At 32.3% G+C, this 20,713-nt stretch overlaps 2 protein-coding genes across 2 annotated transcripts; both read left to right on the top strand.

Moving 5' to 3' along the window:
- The first annotated feature begins 441 nt into the window (after positions 1–441).
- On the top strand, positions 442–4,862 carry LOC126672965 (uncharacterized). Its single transcript, XM_050366911.1, has 2 exons — positions 442–510; positions 4,137–4,862. Exons 1-2 carry the CDS (start codon positions 442–444, stop codon positions 4,860–4,862), a joined length of 795 nt encoding a protein of 264 aa, XP_050222868.1.
- A 12,557-nt stretch (positions 4,863–17,419) lies between these two features.
- On the top strand, positions 17,420–20,474 carry LOC126680316 (leucine-rich repeat extensin-like protein 4). The gene has a single exon (XM_050375422.2). It carries the CDS (start codon positions 17,651–17,653, stop codon positions 19,904–19,906), a length of 2,256 nt encoding a protein of 751 aa, XP_050231379.1. The 5' UTR covers positions 17,420–17,650; the 3' UTR covers positions 19,907–20,474.
- The last annotated feature ends 239 nt before the right edge of the window (positions 20,475–20,713 follow it).

Genomic DNA, 20,713 nt, shown 5'->3' with positions numbered 1-20,713 from the left:
GACATTCTATACAAGGTATAGAACCGTAAGGAAACTAAAAGATGAGTGGTTAGTTTATGAAACAATAATTATAAAACATACTAAAAGTCATCTCAATAATAAGATGAGCCATAAACAAACAACTAAGGTTGAAAAGAAAACAAAAGAAAGAAAATAAAATAAAATAAATAAAGATATGCGACAAAGGTGGTATACTAAAAGTGTAGTTATCAGAAACTAGCAAAGGTAACCTAGTTTTATGATAACCCTGGAGTAAGTTAAATGGTATTAACTTATACCAACCTACTTGGATCGCTTAGCAAGAAAGAGACTAGAGATTAGTCCTCGGAATGGTTGCAAGACGCTAAGCTAAGGAGTAAAAGATACTCTATACGAGTTATAGGATCAAGAGGAGTATACAAAGTGGATAATCTGTTTGTAGAACGGAAGTTCAAACAGATGATGAGAACAACAGTAAGGAAGAGGAATATGATTGAAGACGCCAGACAAGATGGTGCTATGCTTTCCAAAGTATGAAGTAAGAATAAGTATAAGTAAAATTTGGATTATAAGTGAAAAGTAAGTATATGTAAATTCGAGGACGAATTTATATAAGGGGGAGAGAATGTAATAACCTGGAAATTTAAGGAATAAAATATAGCCATGTGTCTAATATTTTATTAGACGGGAGTAGGTAAATTAAATTTAAAGATAAATTTAATTTACAAGTGTCCCTAAATTTTTAATATGGCTATAGGATTGCAAATTTAAATTTTTAGAATTTAAATTTGATTAGTTATATAGGTAACGGAGAGAATATGGATTTATGAATTGGGTGCAGAATAATTCATAAGTCCCTAGCGAATATTTTTGGTGCCAATATTCGCAAAATATTTTAAAAAGGTTATCGTGAAAATTTGATAAAATTTGGAAGCAGAAATTTTATCAAGCGCAGTTAATGCGGGCTTAATAAATCGAAAATGATTTATTAAGAATAAAATATATGTCGGATGGGAATAAAAATAATATTTTTATTCTCGTTATATTTTATTTGATTTTTGGTAAAATTTTCACGAAATTTGGAAGTCGTTTTCGTTTAGGCTACGAACGACTAGTTTAGAAGTTGGTTTAAAGTGCATGATTGAGCTAGTACTAAACTGCACTTTAGCCAATACTATATATATGTTACCAAATGAATCAAATGAGTGCAGAAACTCATTTTCTTAGGTTTAAAAGGTTGAGGTGCTAGCTTAGGGCGACAGTGAAGAACGGTTTCGCGCCGTTTCGTCCATTTCTCGATTCTAACTCAATTTCTTCAACGATTACTCACGTAATCGAGGTATTATATCCGTATTAAACGTTTATTTCGATTTATTTCGAATATAAACTCGTTTATAAACGGTTACCGTATCGAATTATCGTTTTAAACGTCCGTATTGATTTTGAATTGTGTATACGTGATTGTGGACGTTAGAATAGCGTTTTTGGACGTTTTAAGTAGGACGGGGGGTCCCGGAAATTCATTTCCGGGGCTGTGCGGGTACGCAGCCCGCTGTGCGCGAGCACAGCGAGCTGTGCGACCGCACAGCATGTGCTGTGCGGGCGCACAGCAATGAAATGCTGTGCGACCGCACAGCCAAGCTGTGCGACCGCACAGCTGCCCCGACGAGCAGTCGGGGGTCGATTTTTCTTCGGTCTTTTGAGGACTTTCCGGGGGCGATTCCGACGTACTTTCGCCTAATAACCCGAGGTGTTTTCCAACCGAACCTAAAATATTTTTAATAAATGTTTTTAAATCAAAGTTAGATATTTTAAAACAATAACTTGTGTTAGAAGAAAGTGAAAAGGTTTTATAACATAAACCTAAAGACTTTTAAAAGGAGATTTTAAAAGTTAAGTTAAACGTTTATAATGGACTTTAAAAGAGTTAAAGTCAACGTTTAAACGGTTTAAAAGATTTAGCAATCAATTTTGCTAAATATTTAGTATATGACCGAGAATTGTTTTGACAATTAGGTCTATACTATAAATGGTTTTCTTTAGGTATTGTGATACCTAACCAGAGAGAAGTTAGAATGTTTTCTCAAAACGAGAATTTATAATATGGTTTTAAAAAGAGACCATAAGTGCTATGTGTTTAAATGATTATATGTTTGACCTAGATCTGGGTTTAAGGACCTAGAAATTTTATAGGAAACATATATTGATGTGTTTTATCCTGTTTGCTTTGTGTGTTTAGTCCGACCAGCTAGCGAGCAGTCTGACCACAACCACAGGATTAAGTTCCAGACCTAGCGGTGTTTGTGAGTTCATTTGTTTACTTTTGAATATTAGTATTCAATTGTTTTTAAATCATAAATCGCACTAAGTATGAAACTTAGCCAAGGAAGATCCACTGAAACGAGCTATCTATTGGGCAACAATAGGACTGTGTGATCACCGGTGTTAATGAACTAGATGAGAGGTAAATATTATAAGCATACATATTGAGATTAGGTTTTAAGCCAGATGCTTATAAAGCGGCTTAAACCTAATGGGTAGTCCTGAGGTGGCAGTGATTTAAGTTCCGGCCCAGCAACCCTATACAGAGTCAAGATGGCTGTGATACATATGTATACAGCACATCCTGTATTAAACAAGAGTTGTGCATATGCATTATATATATGATAGCACTATAACGTAATCAGGATTAGGGTTTCATTTGGATCGAGGACTGGTAATATTTTTATATACCGATATTTTGTATATACGCGATTTTGGTATTTAATTGTAAACCTATCTACTCACTCAGAAATATTTATATTTCTGACCCCGTTGTTGTTTATCATTTTCAGGTACCTAGCTACCGGGTCTGGTCGAGCTTCCACCCTTTTCCATCAGGGAAGCTTATTCTGTTGTTATGTAAATAACACTTTAAACTCTTAGATGCTGCAATAGTGTATATATGTTTGATATGCCTGTGGCCACGTCATGGTTCCTCTGTCTATATACTCTGATAGGAACCTGACTTTGTCTAGCTCTAATAAGTGGCTACTTAATAGGCATATGGTGTTTTATGGTGTCCCCTACGGGTGGGCCTAGCTTCGTATCTTTGGTCTGCAAAGACACTGTGTGTAGTTTAGCTGGCCTTACGTTTGTGTGCCTGCTGTGCATGTTTTTAAATATGTTTGATACAACGCTTTGAAAAGGAAAGTGTTCGATATATTTTATTAAACATATTGTTCGGGTACGCGGTTTGAAACAGGGCTGCCTGCGAGGCAAGGCACGTGAGCCAAGTCCCTGTACCACCGCACCGGTTTTCAGAAATGCGCGTGGGTCAGAATAACTAGGGTTATTCAACCAGCATTTCTGAAAACGCGATATCGCCAATATGAATATTTTCAGAATATGTTTTCCACGTTAAACGGAAAAATGTTTTAACGGTGTTTTCTGAAAACGGGTCGTACGCGATGTACGATATATATTTATATTTAAGAGGCGACAAATTTATAGAGGTTTTAGGCTTGCTACGGGTTTCAGAACAACCATTCCCATTCCCTAGCGCCGGTCTCGGCTCGAGTTTCGAGGTGGAAATCGGGTCGTGACATCAATTCACGAATTATAGATCGAGCTCATATACAAGTTCGCTCAAGAGTAAATAAACGAGCTAATATACAAGTTATTTGTGACGTAAACGAGTCGAAAACCACCATGTTTATGTGCAGTTTATTCGACCTCAGTTTGTTTAGAATACGAAAAAACACGAATCGAGATTTTATCGAGCCGAATGCTGAGCAACACGTGTATAGCTCGTTTCAGGCTCGTACTTACAACCATAGTCATCTTCAAACCTGAATTAAAATGAATAAATAGAATATCTTGATGATGTTTATCCGTAAATATATCCATGATGTTTATAAGTAAATATCAATTAACTTAATAAACAGATTAATTTGATACTAACTTTTGCATCTATACAAAAAAAGAAAAAAACTTTCTTCTCTAATGGAAAAAGAATTCTTAGGAGGTAACAGAAGATATATGAAGTTCAAAACTTAATGAAAGCACATAGACATCAATGGACCTGCCACTGCCCAAAATAAAATTTGTAGAAATTCTTCCCATTTGAGATTCTTGAATCTCGTGCTAAAGCGACCCCGTGTATCAATATTTAACAGCTTCTGGAGTCCCATTTCAGTCATACTTGGACTTCCATTACAGAAGACCTTACGTTTTTGGATAACTCACTCAGAAGCACTGCCATCTTCTGTTTCGTCCTCTGGGCTTTATGGAAGGCCAGAAATGAAGTCATCTTTAACGATAACTGGGCATCAGTAGTGAAAGTAGTAGATAAAGCTATTTCTTTTAGTCAGGAGTTTGAAGCAGTCTCCGAGAAGATGGAAGAAACGTCTCCTTCCCTAGACACTCAGGATTGCCCCATTGATGTTCCTAGTCAAGTCAATTTGGATGATGCCTCTCGGTTCCACATTATTATTCAATACGATGTTGGTACATCCGCCCAGCATAAGTTTAGTTCTGTTGCTGGAGTGGCAAAGGACAGCTCTGATAAAATCATGGGGCAATTCTCAGCCATCTTCAGGATTATTTGGGACCCAGGTATTATGGAATTCCTAGCTCTGCGTGAAGCTATGATTTGGAGTCTAAAAAATAATTGGAAAAGTGTTCGATTTGAAGGTGATGCCATTCTGGTATCCCATTCCATCAATTCTGGTATATCTTCCTCAATTGATAATGGGAATATCTGTCAAGATATCTGGCAACTCACAAAATCCTTCGACATTAGCAGCTTTTACCACATCAGTAGAACAACTAATACAAAAGCTCATAACCTGGCTCAAGTAGCGAAAGCCCGTTTCGTGAATTGGGCTAATCCCGCTCTCTAACTTATTCTGTTTGTATTTTATCTTCACTATCGTTGGGAAAAAAATGATGCCGACAATTTTTGTAGCACTATAGAACTGCCGACTAGACACTAATCCTCAATTCTGGTAATTATTTCCTGTAATTTTCGTAGGTTTTATTCTTGATTTCTCGTAATTTTACACTTATTTATTCTTTGGATATGTGATGAATATATATATATATATATATATATATATATATATATATATATATATATATATATATATATATATATATATATATATATATATATTGTGATAAGTAAAACTGACAAGTATGTAATCGAATTCATTAGTGAGACCGGTGGCTACGAGATTATATAAACTGAATGTTAATGGTTCTAAGAATTAAGTTCTCATATAAAAATTACTCTTTCTAGTTCATAATATTTATCATTTTAATCTTTAATATATGAATTAAAAAATATTCAATTTTACCCATAATATTTATGCCAAATTATATATAAGCTCCTCGTGATTAATTTATCCTAAATATAATCTTATTTTTTAAAAAATGGTTTAATTATACTCCCACTTTCAATCGGTGTTAACCATTCGTTTCACTAAAATCACCCAACTGGGGCATCTTAAAATACTTAAGGGTATATTTAACACAAATATGTCACGATGGACATATTTATTCTTGAAACAAACATTTGATATGTATTTACATATTTTTTTAATAGATTAAAGAATTAAATGAAAATCATATAATTATATTACTTCATATAATATAAGTAAAATATTAAATATGTAAATTAAAATAATAATAATAATTAAAAATGCAATTAAAAATTTACAATACATTTTTGTAACACAAATAGTATTTAATATGTTTACATAAATAATGAATTTGTAAATTTATAACATTTTATAATTGTTAAAGATTATAAGAAAATTACTATAGTATTCTTTATTATTAAATAATATACTTATTAATTATTTATGGTGAAAAGAGGTTGATAAATTAAAAAAATCAAAAATATTTTCAAAAAATATTTTATTTTAAAGTGAAACACTATAACATAATTATATCGTAAAGATTAATAAAAAAAACACTTAAATAGTTTAGAATCATTTTACAGATTTATTATATTTAAAAATAAAAAACAATTACTAGTACATAACCACTTGATTAGATCATAAATTATTACTCAAAAAAATTTATTATATAATATCAATTTAAATTCAAAAAAATTAGTATTCAGTATATATATATATTTATATTAATTATACTTTATTATTTAAAATTTGAAATATAGAGCGTAAGGTCTAGATTTTTGAGTTCAGGGTTAGAATTTATAGTTTATAGTTTATAATTTAAAATTTAGAGTTTATTATTCAGTTTCTAGGCCTAAGAATTTGAGATGTAAAATTTAGAATTTAATATTTATGGCTTAAGATTTATTAATTATTCTTATAAGATCATAGGAGGCCAAGGCCCCTTTAATTCTTTTGATTTTTTTAAGCCAAATATTTTAATTTTTACACTTATATCCATTTTTTAATAATTGTGTCCAAATTTTAAATTAATTTAAATATTTGTATGTTTTTATCAATTGCAATCAAATTTTCATAGTAACTCTTTTTAGATGTTAGACATCATTTTTAAAATTTAATCGTAATTGATACAAGATATAAAAAATTGTATTTGAAAATTGAAATGCAAGATGTTGAACACAATTGCAATTAAAAAATTCAGTCGTAATATATAAATTTCTAAGAAGATATTTTTTGTAGTTAAGAGTAAAATTATAAATTATTAAATAAGACAGTAAAAACAAATGAATGGAAAATTGTTTACTTGCTTAATCTTTATTTGTTGGGATATTTGACTAGGTAAGAATTTTCCTTTGTCTTAGTATACTTTATCATATTGTTATGTAAAAATTTCTATATATTTCTATCAATTATATATTGATGGCAATATTGGGGAAACAAAAATAGAGAAAATTAGGAAAAATACTCTCTTTTTGAAAATAATATGATTTCCTATCTCAACAAGAAAAAGATAGAAAAAATACCTCACTATTTTAATATTTTTATTTTTTTACTCTAACACTTATTTATATTATAATTATACCTACTTTTTATTATTATTTTACTCTAACCATATTTGACAACTGTCATTTATTTTCTTTTTTTCTCTTTTTTTTTTTCTCTCTTCTCCATTTCTTTTGTTCTCCTTCCCTGTTTTTTTTTTCCGTTATATTTTTTTCGTTTTCTTCTTCTTCATTCCTTCTTCATTTTTATTTCTTCTTCATCGTTAATTCATCATTCCGCAGTCGCTCCGCCATCATTCCGCCGCTGCTCAGACGTTTTTTATATTCAATTTGAGCGTTTTTTTCTCGACTCGTGGTGATTAATACGATTTGTTTAACTTTCAAATCTAAATAAATTACTCTTGAATTTTCTCAATTTTAGATTTAAAAATCTGCATTAAAAACGTTTTTATACACAAAAAATAATTTTCTGAAAAAAAAACTGTTTCTGATTATCATATGAGTATCATCACTGCATTATCATGCAAGTATCATAAAATGCAGAAAAAATCAATTTTTTTATTAAAAAACAGCGTCCGATTATCATGTTATTATCATGTCGCATAACATTAATTATATGATTATGATAAGGTTATGATAATACAAATGTACGATAATGATAATAGTATGATAATGTTTTTATGATAATATAAATGATAAGCTTATAACAGTATGATAATATGATACTTACATGGAATTTTTTTTACATAAATAGTGTCATATGATAATGTTTTATCATATGATAACGAGATGATAATATTTATGGTACATATATGATAATATCTATAATAATGTATGATAAAATAGTGTTATCATGTCGTTATCATAACACTGGAGTATGATAATTAGATGATAATGAATTATGATAAGGTTATGATAACTGGATGATAACGTACGTGAAAATAGAATTACAAAAAGATTTATGACACCAGTATGATAATCAGATGATAATAAAACAATAAAATTATGATAATATGATACCTGCATGAAAAAAAATTACAGAAATATTATGATAATGAGATGATAATGTAGAGATAATATGATACCTATATGAAAAAAAAATTACAAAAAAATTATGATAAGATGATATTGTGAAAATTATAGTATGATTATATGATACATGTATGAAAAAAAACAATTACAAAAATTAAAATGATAAGGTGAAGATAATAGTATGCTAATATGACCTTATTATACTTCATTATCATACTATTTTCTTCACATTATCATCTCGTTATCGTAATTTTTATGTAATTTTTTTCATATAGGTATCATATTATCATACTGTTATCATAATTTTATTATTATGTCGTTGCCATAACATTATTATTTAGGTACAATAATACATTATCATCTCAGTATCATATGATTATATTATGATAACAACATAATAATACAGTGATAACAACATGATAATCAATTTTTTTGTAGAAAATCTTTCTTTATACAGTGTTATGATAATAACATGATAATACAGTGATACTCATATGATAATCAGAGACTGTTTTTTTTTTTTTTATAAAAAATCATTTTTTCTGCAGTGTTATGATAATCATATGATAATCAGATGCTGTTTTTTGCAGAAAATCGTTTTTGTGCAGAAAATTGTTTTTTCATCATAACATCGTTTTTCATGCAAATTTTTAGATCTAAAATTGAAAAACAAATCAAGAGTAATTTATTTAGATCTGAATGTTATAAAAATCGCAATAATCATCATGAATTAAAAAAAAGTTTGCTAAAATAAAATATGAAAGAACAATGCAGCGATGGAGAAACAGCGGCGGAGCGATGAAAGAACGAAAAAGAAAGAAAGAAAATGGAGAAGAAAAGAAGAAATAAAGAAGAAGAAGAAAATTGACGAATAAAAAAGAAAACAGAGAAGAAGAAGAAGAAAAAGAAGGGGAGGAGAGAGAGAGAGAGGGAAAGAGAGAGACATAAAAATATGACAGCTGTTGATAAGAGTAAAAAAAATATAATTAGAGTAAAAAATTAAAGAAAAATGGGTATAATTATAATATAAACATGTTTTAGAGTAAAAAAATAAAACCATTAAAATGATGAGGTATTTTCTCTATTTTTTTTTATTGAAATAGAAAATTAAATTATTTTAAAAAATAAAGTATTATTCTAATCTTCCACAAAAATATTGATGGCAATAGTCCAATCAAATTGACAATTTGAGAATCAAATTTCATGGCCATACAAAGGCACGGTATCTTACATACGTACTTGGCTGCTGACATTATAGGTTCAACCAAACCATAAAATAATAGTTAGAAAAAAATTAAAAAAAATAGAAAATCAAACCAAAGACAACTAAACAAGTGGCAAATGGTAGTTTTTATAAATAAAAAATAATAATTTCCAAATAGGTTCTCAAAATCTCAATCATTGATTAAACTAATTACTTATTAAATTAAAATTAAAATTAAAACTGTACATAGTACTATATTTTTGATAAGGTTCCAAATTATGAACCAACTGCAAAGTTGCCAAGTCAAAGAAAGAACCTAAAATGGAGTCTTATTTTAGCAATTGGCGCCAAGAGGCATAACAGCTGCATCAGCAGAATCGATAATGACACTTTGCTATCTCTCCTTATTGACACGTAGGATATTGAGCTGTACAGCTGGCATTGCCGGCTGGCATTTTGTCTTCCAATACGTGGCTTACGGGCCCCACACGCTCCAGCCGCATTATCCATTACCATCTTTTGTTCCTTTGGGTTTTATACAACAAAACAAGCAAACATTCTTTATTTGAAATAAAAAAACATTACTAAAATTAATTCAAGTTGATGAAGGAAAGTTGACGAACGGCAATTTAACTCAGCTTTTGTTTTGTTTTTCTTGTTTAATTTAAGAATGATTGTACAACGTAACGGTTGTGCCACGTCATCCATGCAACAAACCAATGAGGCGTTAGGTATATGCAAATGTTTAATGATAAAAAAATAAATAATAAATAATAGTCTTATTGGTTTGTTGTAAAATGACGTGTCACATCCGTTGTGTGGGATAAACACTCTTTATTTAAACTCTATTTACTAAAAAAATATTTCATTTTTATAAGAGTTTATTATAAAAAAATATACTTTTTTTTATTAATTTTATCAATTTAGTCATTAAATTAAAACGATAATAATTTATTCAACAGTGATAAACTGACAAAGCAATATTTATTTTGTATAAAAAAAGCCATCTACATATGATATATTCAAAAATAAATACAAATAAAATATGTCATTTGACCATAATTATTTTAGATTTGTAAGAGAAAAAAGACATTTCAATTTATTTAAATATTTTAAATGTTTAAATTTTATATATATAAATATATACCAATTTATAAAAAACAATTATGGGATTCATATAATCATCAAATCATTACCGTTACCGAATTTGAATTATGAAAATGTCAATACAGGTTGACATCATTCCTAACAGAACACATTACTTTATTTGGAATTTTTTTGGGCATTAGAAGTTAATAAGGAAAGTGAAAACGCGTTTAAAGGTAGAAGACAAACGTATAATTACAGTCAGAACTGAGCTTTATTATTCCGGAGGAGGGGCATTTCTGTCCAAAACAAAAGAATTAGAACGTTGACGCACACAAGAACGCGGTGCACTACACCAAAGAGTGGGACCCTTTCGTTAAACGCCGAAGATCCAGCCGTGTAGAACGTGACGCGTGGTCCCACAGAAACAATTAGCTTTGATGATGATGATTGATTATGGCTTCTTTTCTGATCGGACGCTTTAGATGCTGCGGGACCCACTTTTACCCTCTCTCTCTCACTCCTATTGCTCTAAACTTAAATAACAGAGCACTTTCCTAAAATTAATGTTTTTTAATGGGAAAAGGGTCAAATAAGCCCTTAAGGTTTTCCATTTAGATCAATTGAGCCCTCAATGTCAAGAAAGGGTCATAAAAGCCCCCAATCTCAGAAGGTCCTTCAAGGTCTTGTGCATCTTTTGCCTATTGCTTCTTAATGTCAACTAGCTGATTTATTTATTATGCCCAGTTTAGCATTCATAACTTGTATGAAGCTTGCGAGGGTTTAATGAGGCTAATTATAGTGCAATTTTTAATGTTTTAAAGCTAGTTGTGTATTAATCAGATGACAACTGATACGAATACGGTGGCTCTTGAATATTTATACACTTGTTCATTGAGTAATAAAACAATACAAACAAAATTTATCCAAATTTCATATGTAATACAGTATCATAGGCATTTGAAGATTTGTTTTGCCAAGAGATTTGGGGATGAATTTAGGGATTGAGGTTTGAATGAAGTTTATTAATTGGGTTTGTTGTATTACCCATTGCCAAGTCACAAAGGCTCTTCCATGTCATTTATTGGCAACAGTAACAAACAACCATGTAGTAACGGTGTTAGAGCAGAGGGCTTCGTTGTCAAAATTTTGAAACGTTGGGGTTTTTTTTGACCCTTTCTTGACGTTGAGGGCTCAATTGATCTAAATGATAAACCTTAAGGGTTTATTTGACCCTTTTCCCTTTTTTAATTAGGTAATTATGTATCATAGCCATCAATCAAGGCTTAATACATAGTTTGACCCCTGAACTTGTACCCTTTTACCCATCTAACCTCTAAACTTAACGTCTCACCTATCGAACCTCTGAACTTGTTAAATAATCCGATTTAACCCCTAAACTTGATAAATACGTAAATATTGAACCCCTCCGTGCCACCTGTCACTTGAAACATTCTAGAAGAAATTGTGTACGGAGGGGTTCAATGTTTACGTTTTTATCAAGTTCAGGGGTCAAATCGGATTATTTGACAAGTTCAGAGGTTCGATAGGAGAGACGTTATGTTTAGGGGTTTGATGGGTAAAAGGGTACAAGTTCAGGGGTCAAACTATGTATTCAGCCAATCAATTTTATATAATTAATTTATTTCTGCTTATCCTCAAATGAAATAGACTACTAAGAGCATCTCAATGAAATGCTACTTTTTATGCTAAATTTAGCATGAAAAAGTGATAAAATGCTATTAATAGAATAGCATTTCAAATTTTACTCCAATTCACAAAGTTAAAAAAAAATATTATAATTATTTATTAAGATAATTATCTCTTAATTTTATTAATTACTAATTATTTAATAATTATTTTAATTAAATATTTTAGCTAAAATTTATGTAATATTTTTTTTAATTTAATAATGAGCTTTTCAAAAGATATAATTAAAAGAATCGATGAATTATATAAAAAGAAATTATTTAATTTTTTTATTATATTGATATATGGTCTACTATTAAAAAATCAAATCGATGTTGTAAAATTAAATAGAAGCACAAAATTTAAAATGAAAAAAGTAAAATAAAATAAAAAAAAGTAGGTTAAAATAATAAATGCAAAAAATGACCATGGTAAAATTGTAATTAATAGTGAATTGTTATTGGTTGTTGAATTTTAGCATATGCTATAGTCTGTGCTAAATTTAGCACGTGATATAGCATATGCTAAATTTAGCACAAACTATAGCAATGCATTTGAGATGCATTTTAAGATTAAATGCTAAATTATGGCATTAACATTTCATTTTAGCATTGCATTGGAGATGCTCTAACATGCTTGTCTATTTTATTGATGCCTCTTCTACAATTTTTATTTTTATTTTTCTTTTTTGCATGTGATTTTTCTGTTATAAAGGAAATTTCTTTTATTAAAATCAAAGGAATTTTTTTTAATTCTATTTAATTTTAAATTATTACTATTTAAATTAAAAAAATTGTATATAATTTTTTTATATTTGATTTATCATCTATTTATTTATTTTATTCTGTACTTGAAATTCTATAAAATTTGTAAAACTAATTTTGGTGACTTTTATAATTAGAATAAATATATTTGTAAATCAATTAATCATAATGAATATTTATAAAATAGTGAAAGAATAATCTTGACTTTGATAGAATATTTTTATGAAATTTTGAGATATTGTTACATATTTGTTATTTTTTTATGTTAACTCATGTATAAAGATACAATATTATAAATTATATTCAATTTAGATGGCTTGAGAAAAGTTTTTAAAAATAATATTAGCAGAGCCGTTATTTAAATATTGACAATTTGACATTGAAGAGGTGAATAAAAAAGTCTGGGAGCTTTGGCCTGGTTGGCAAAGCTCTCAAGACATCCTTTTGAGGTTCTGGGTTCGACTCAGGTCTCAGCAGCCAGTGGGCTGATTTAAAAGGAATTGTATATAATCACAATTAACTCCCGCTAACCCCCGCTAATAAGTAGAATAGGTCTATCTTTGGCAAAAAAGAGGTTAATAAAAAACAAATTATTAACTCACCCGCCCAATAAAATTTTAATCAAATAATTAAAATTGAAATATCACTGAGATATCATAAGGGGTGTAACCAAGTCTAGTTAACTCGCGAGCTACTTGGGATTTACTCGAAAAATACTTAAAATTGACTCGACTCATATCGAGTCGATCTCGAGTTCGAGCTACTCGAATTAATTATCGAGTCGAGTTCGAGCTCTAAAATACTTTCTCCGGTCCATAATATTTGTCGCATTTGAGAATTTTTTTGGTCCATAATATTTGTCATGTTATAATATCAAGAGAGCATTAATTGCTATTTTTCCATATCTTCCCCCATTAATTTATTGAAAGAATACAATAAACAAATAAAAATGGTAGTTATAAATGTAAACAAGTTTCAATATAGGGTTAATTTAGTAAAAGTGTTTACAAATTAAGACATATTAATTGTTTTCTTAGTTCTTGTGTCAAAGCCAAATGCGACAAATATTACGGACCGGAGAGAGTACTTGATTCGATGAGCTCGCGAGCCTAATCGAGTTTCAGTTAATTTACCTTTTTACCCTTTTTATTTATATATATATATTTATAATAATACCATTATTTAAATATTAAAATATAATTTTTAAATATTTAAATAGATAATCAAGTCGAGTCGAGTCGAGTTAGAGTCTCAATTATAATATCGAGTTCGAGCTCGAGCTCCCAAAATGAAACTCAATCGAGTTCGAGTCGAGTTTCGAGCTTCAGATTTTAGAGTCGAGCTGAGTTTGAGCTTGGCAGTGTTTTGACTCGACTTGACTCGGTTACACCCCAGTTTTAAGAATGACATACATTTTTGCATTCTTCATTAGAACTTGAATATAGAACTATGCTGCCCCATATTGTTACTTGCAATGTTTGTTTTTCCTTTTTTATTAATGATCTTCATGTGTGCCATCCTATTTTTGTTACGATATTCAATACTAATTCACACATTGCATATGACCATATTTTTTTTATGAGAAAACTAAACATACAGAGATCGATTATCATCTCAGAAGGTCCTTCAAGGTCTTGTGCATCTTTTGCCTATTGCTTCTTAATGTCAACTAGCTGATTTATTTATTATGCCCAGTTTAGCATTCATAACTTGTATGAAGCTTGCGAGGGTTTAATGAGGCTAATTATAGTGCAATTTTTAATGTTTTAAAGCTAGTTGTGTATTAATCAGATGACAACTGATACGAATACGGTGGCTCTTGAATATTTATACACTTGTTCATTGAGTAATAAAACAATACAAATAAAATTTATCCAAATTTCATATGTAATACAGTATCATAGTTTTTCTCTAATTTTTTTGTTCAAATAATTAAAAAAAGACAAACCTTTAAAAAAAATTTCACAAAATTTCAAAATTTTCAACTCTATCTAATTTTTCATGAAACGCGAAATTTCTTTCCAATAATGTCCAATGCTCAAAAGACACACGCTTTTACTTTTATGGCGCCTACACGGCGCTAACGTGACATGCCACAAATATACCAACATGGTAGACATTAGGTTAAAAGTGCGAATAAGTTCTTAGATATTTTAAAAAAAATATTTACACCCTCAAACTTTAATTCGTTTGAACTTAATTTTTAATTTTAATTAAAAAATAACTCAATCAAACCTAAATAAATTTAGGGTTAAATGCAAATTCATACACCAACTTTGACCTAATTTGCAATTACAACATAAACTTTTAACTTGGCAATGTCGGTAACCAACTTTCATTTCTTGGTAAATTGGTACACCGACCAATCATAAAACGACAAATGGCGGTTTATTACAATGTCCACGTTAGTGTTTTTTGAGTTTGGTGTATCGATTTGCCAAAAGTGTAACGTTGGTTAATGGCATTGCCAAGTTTCAAAGTTTATGTTGTAATTGCAAATTAGGTCAAAGTTGGTGTATGAATTTGTATTTAACCCATAAATTTATTAAAAATTACTCGGACACCGTTTTCTGACTCCCACAACTGAGACCATTTTTTGGCCACCTCTCCCGTTTCGGCCGTCCAACTATTCAAAAACATTTTATCGATAAAATTCATTTTACATAATTGTGCGTCAGGATAATGACACCTCTCATCTCCAAAGAGTTGCATCCAATTCTAATCATTTCTATGCACGTGATGCGTGTACTATTATGCATGTATCAATTTGTAATTTCTATTTTATTTAGTGAACATACTCAGTGCTCAATGCAATTTCCTATTCGTGACATTCAAAATGCATGTTCATGATATGTCTGGGCACAATTGCGTGATAAAAACATTTCAAATGCTTTAACAAATCAACGTTTGAAAATCAATTTCTCGATAAAATATTTGTTAGACGTTACACTCTTTGTCATGAAAAGTAATTCAAGCTTTTTCCATAAATTTGTTGAAATCTGCTCATGTATGACTTCTTACAAAACCTTATTCGACAAGCATAACCGAATTGCAGCTATGGATTTTTCATCTAACTCTTGCTTTTGTTCTTCTTCCATAGTGGATGGTAACTTATCCTTTCCATAATGTGCTTTCTGCATGCCATTTTGTGTTAAGAGCGCACACATCTTAACCTGTCAAAATCATGCTGCAGTCATATTTCTCAATATCAATTTTTTTCGATGCCATAGTAATCCATGAAGAAATATAGTATAAGCTCTGATACTAGTTTGATAGGATTATTGATGCGAAAGAATATTTATTCGGGAATATATACGATAAAATAGAGAAATAAAATAGACACAGTCGATTACGTGGTTCGACGCAAGCCTACATCCACTATAAAACCACGATAAAAAATCCACCGGAAGACGCGCGACGACAATATAAAAAAAATCGATGTGCGGCGGAAGTAGACGAACGGAAGAGTTGAGAGAAGTAAACAAACGGAAGAGAAAAAGAAAGAAAGAATTTTGAGGGAAATATAAGTAGGGAGGGAGGGAGGAGGGAGAGAGAGAATGCGGCCGTGTGTGTATAAAATGGCCTAAAATAAGTTTAAACCTTTTGTATATAGTAAGATATTTTGTAAATATATTTATAAAAAAATACCGACGAAAATTATGGAAAGATGAATGAACAAGATGTAAGTAAATTTTGAAAATCAGATATTTTAAAAATAATCTCTTAATTATTTGGTTAGGTTAACAATTTTTATTTTGTTTTTGATTATAATGATAGGCTTTAAAATTTGATCAATATTTTTATTTTTAATTATTTTTATAAATTTATCGGTGTAAATGAATTAACGAATTAATTTAGTTGGTTTGGATTTATATTTTTAAAATTTTAATAGTTAATTAGTTAAAAACTAATAAATTTAACTAATATGATAATGAATAATTTGGTTCGGTTTAAAACAAACCGACGAAATGGTGACCCCAATTTATTCCCAAGTGAAAAGTCTGATTTGACAATGGACAGTGGCACCACCACTGAGTCCCACTCCACCACCAATTTGTATTTACCATATCCTCATGCAAAATTTCACATTCATCTCGTGATATCACCCCATTTACCGGCTACTTTTTACCCTTTTATTTAAAATACAATTTCTACGGTCAACCTCGCCGGAATTCGGTACCACCGACTATTCTTATTAACAACTCTAAATTTATTGTTTACTTCTTCTCTTTGCATTATTCGCGACATTTTTAAATTATTAACAATAATTAGCATTTTGGTTTGCTTTAGTTTTTTTATATTATTTCGCAAGTCTTAGACACTTAACATGACTATATCACCAGAATCCAGAAAATAAATTTGAAAACATAGTTAGTGTGAGTATAAAGACAAACATAATATTAATTATTCTTTTTTGCTTCAGGGTTTAATTACATAGATTTCAAGTGTAAGAGAGCATTTTTAATTTTTTAATTTTTTTGTAGGAAATAAAGTTTTATTGTTAAATTTTAAACAGTTATATATAAGAATTCGGTTTGAACATAAAATTTCATTTAAATCAAAACAGTTCAAATTTTAAATTAAATAATTAATTTTCTGCCATTTATACAAACATGAGTTGGTACTTTTAACAGTTGTTCAGGGGACTGCATATAAACAGAAGTGGAAAATATATAATGAAAGAGGATTTTTTAAAAAAAGAAAAAAGAAATAGAAATATTAAAGAGAGAGAATCTGGTGGGCATTGAGCTGTGATTTAGCTGTCTTTATTTTCTCTGCATTATTTCTCTTCACACACATCTCTAAAATCCCTAGAAAAAACCCTCCCTATCTCTCTCCTCAAAAACCCACTCCCCCCTTTCTCTCTCTACATTTTTCTCAGATCTCTGCATTTCCTCTAATAACCTGCATTTTCTTTGCCTGAACAGAAATAATCACATAAACAAAAGGGCATTTTAGGAATATTGTCATTTTGCTAATGTCTCATTTGAGATGAGGAAAACCACCACCACTACCGCCGCCGCCGCCGGAGCAGCAGTGACCAGATTCTCTCCTTTTCTTCTCATTATCAGCACAATCTTTTGCCTTTCCCTTTCTTGTTCAGCTACTATCGCCTCCACCCACGGTGGTTTAACTGACGCGGAAGCTTTATATATCAAGAAGCGGCAGCTTCTTTACTACAGAGATGAGTTCGGCGACAGAGGAGAGCGGGTCACTGTAGACCCGTCTCTTGTTTTTGAAAATCCAAGACTTAGAAATGCTTATATTGCATTACAGTCTTGGAAGCAAGCCATTCTATCCGACCCGTTTAATCTCACTGGTAATTGGGTCGGATCTAGTGTTTGCGACTATGAAGGTATTTTCTGTGCTCCAGCTCTTGATAACAAGACTGAAAGAACCGTCGCCGGCATTGACTTGAACCACGGCGATATTGCCGGTTACTTGCCGGAAGAACTTGGGTTGCTTACGGATCTTGCATTGTTTCACATAAATTCAAACAGGTTTTGTGGTACGGTGCCGTTTAAGGTCAAGAACTGGAAGCTGATGTTTGAGTTGGATATTAGCAACAATCGGTTCGCCGGAAAGTTCCCGCGAGTTGTACTCAGGCTACCGGTGCTTAAATTCTTGGATCTGAGATTCAATGAGTTTGAAGGGACTGTACCGAGTGAGTTATTCGACAAAGATTTGGATGCCATCTTTATAAATCATAACAGGTTCGTGTTCGATATTCCTGATAATTTTGGCAATTCTCCGGTGTCGGTAATTGTTCTGGCTAACAACAGATTCCATGGCTGTGTCCCTTCGAGTTTGGGTAATATGTCTAATCTGAATGAGATTATTCTGATGAATAATAAGCTCAAGTCTTGCTTGCCGCCGGAGATTGGTATGCTTAAGAATTTGACTGTGTTCGATGTGAGCTTCAATCAGTTGATGGGTCCGTTGCCGGATACAGTTGGGGGTATGGTGAGCCTTGAACAGCTCAATGTGGCTCATAATATGCTGTCTGGAAGTATTCCGGCGAGTATTTGTCAGCTGCCGAATTTGGATAACTTTACTTATTCTTATAACTTCTTCAGTGGAGAGCCACCGGCATGTTTGAGTTTGGGAGATTTTGATGATTCGAAGAATTGCTTGGCTGGCAGGCCGTCTCAGAGATCGCCGGCGCAATGTAGGGCGTTTAAGCCTGTGGATTGTAGTACATTTAGATGTAAGCCATTTGTTCCTACTTTGCCGGCTCCTCCTCCACCTTCGCCGCCAATGCCAGTGCCTTCGCCTCCACCGGTTTCCTTGCCTCCACCAGTTTACTCTCCACCTCCACCTCCTCCAGTAAACTCTCCACCTCCACCTCCTCCAGTGTACTCTCCACCTCCGCCACCTCCTTCTCCTCCACCCCCTGTGTATTCACCACCTCCTCCCCCTCCTCCACCTCCACCTCCCCCTCCCCCTCCACCACCAGTTTACTCACCTCCGCCTCCACCTCCCTCTCCACCCCCACCTTCACCGCCTCCCCCCCCACCACCAGTGTATTCACCTCCGCCCCCACCACCAGTGTATTCACCTCCGCCCCCACCACCAGTGTACTCACCTCCACCTCCACCACCTTCCCCACCTCCTCCATCTCCTCCCCCACCCTCACCCCCACCGCCCGTATACTCACCTCCCCCTCCACCTCCATCTCCACTGCCTCCATGTATACGTCCCCCACCACCCCCTCCACCCTCACCATCCCCACCTCCACCGCCATTATTCTCTCCCCCACCGCCAACCCCTTACTACTACAGCTCTCCCCCACCACCGTCGCCACCTCATTCACCACCTCCACCACATTCACCTCCTCCCCCACCACATTCCCCACCACCTCCTATCTATCCCTACTTATCACCACCCCCACCACCTACTCCTGTCTATTCTCCACCCCCACCACCAACCTACTCACCACCACCACCATCTCCGCCTCCTTGTATAGAACCTCCCCCTCCTCCACCTCCCTGTGTAGAATATTCACCACCTCCTCCATCACCATCACCATCACCACCTCCACCAGTACATCACAAGCCACCACCATCTCCATCACCGCCGCCGCCACCCGTGATTTACGCATCTCCACCACCTCCAGCAGTACATTACTACTCACCCCCACCTCCGTCTCCATCACCGCCGCCTCCAGCTCCAGTGTACGAAGGGCCATTGCCACCAATACCAGGAATATCATACGCATCACCTCCACCACCTCCCTTCTACTATTGATTCTTTTGAGAATTTTCCCCTCTAACCTTAAATCAAAACCCCAAAAAAAATACAGAATTTATGATCGTGCATTGTTATTATTGTTGTCTTTTGTCTTTGGGCTATACTCATGGCTCATTGAGAAAAGAATAAAGAGAAAATTTGCATAGGGTGTGTCATCTGTGCAGTTTTTAGTCCACCAAAACATAAGAGCATTATCATTCACATTATTAGCAAGAGGGTACACAAGGATTATGAATGAGAGGTAAGAGGAGAAAGTTTTCTCTCCATATTTATTCGATTGTTATGAGTCTTAGTAAAAACAATAATAAGAAAATGGCAGACAAAGTGTTTAGATTTGCAGTAATGTACAGTGATGGGAATCGGAGCTACTTCAGTTCCGGCTGCTGGTTTCGGGCTTTTTTATTTTATTTTATTATTATTATCTCTTCTTTTATATCATACTTTTGTTTCATTTTTTCTTAATTTGATAGTATAATCATCAACATTTTCACTTGTATTGATTTCCAGAATTCACTCTCATTTGTTCATCTTCTTTCTCTATAATCTCCATTTTCCTTCTGTTTTCGGTTGGTCGGACCGAAATTCAGTTAATCTTGTTTATTGCTTAATTTAGGAATGCTATTTGCTTTCAGTTTTGGTATTTAGATCTTTGGAAATTCATGTGCTTTTGATGATCATAGTTCAACTTTCAATTTCTCGAACCAAGATGATAAAAATGTTGACCATAACTTACATCTTTATTGTGATAAATAAATCAAGAATCAAGACCTAGCGACAGCTTTTGTGTTACTCCATGGAGAATTT

Source organism: Mercurialis annua, linkage group LG1-X, assembly GCF_937616625.2.
Source record: "Mercurialis annua linkage group LG1-X, ddMerAnnu1.2, whole genome shotgun sequence".
Lineage (NCBI taxonomy): Eukaryota > Viridiplantae > Streptophyta > Magnoliopsida > Malpighiales > Euphorbiaceae > Mercurialis > Mercurialis annua.
The sequence above is the reverse complement of the archived record's forward strand: the minus strand, read 5'-3'. Positions and strand labels throughout refer to the sequence as shown.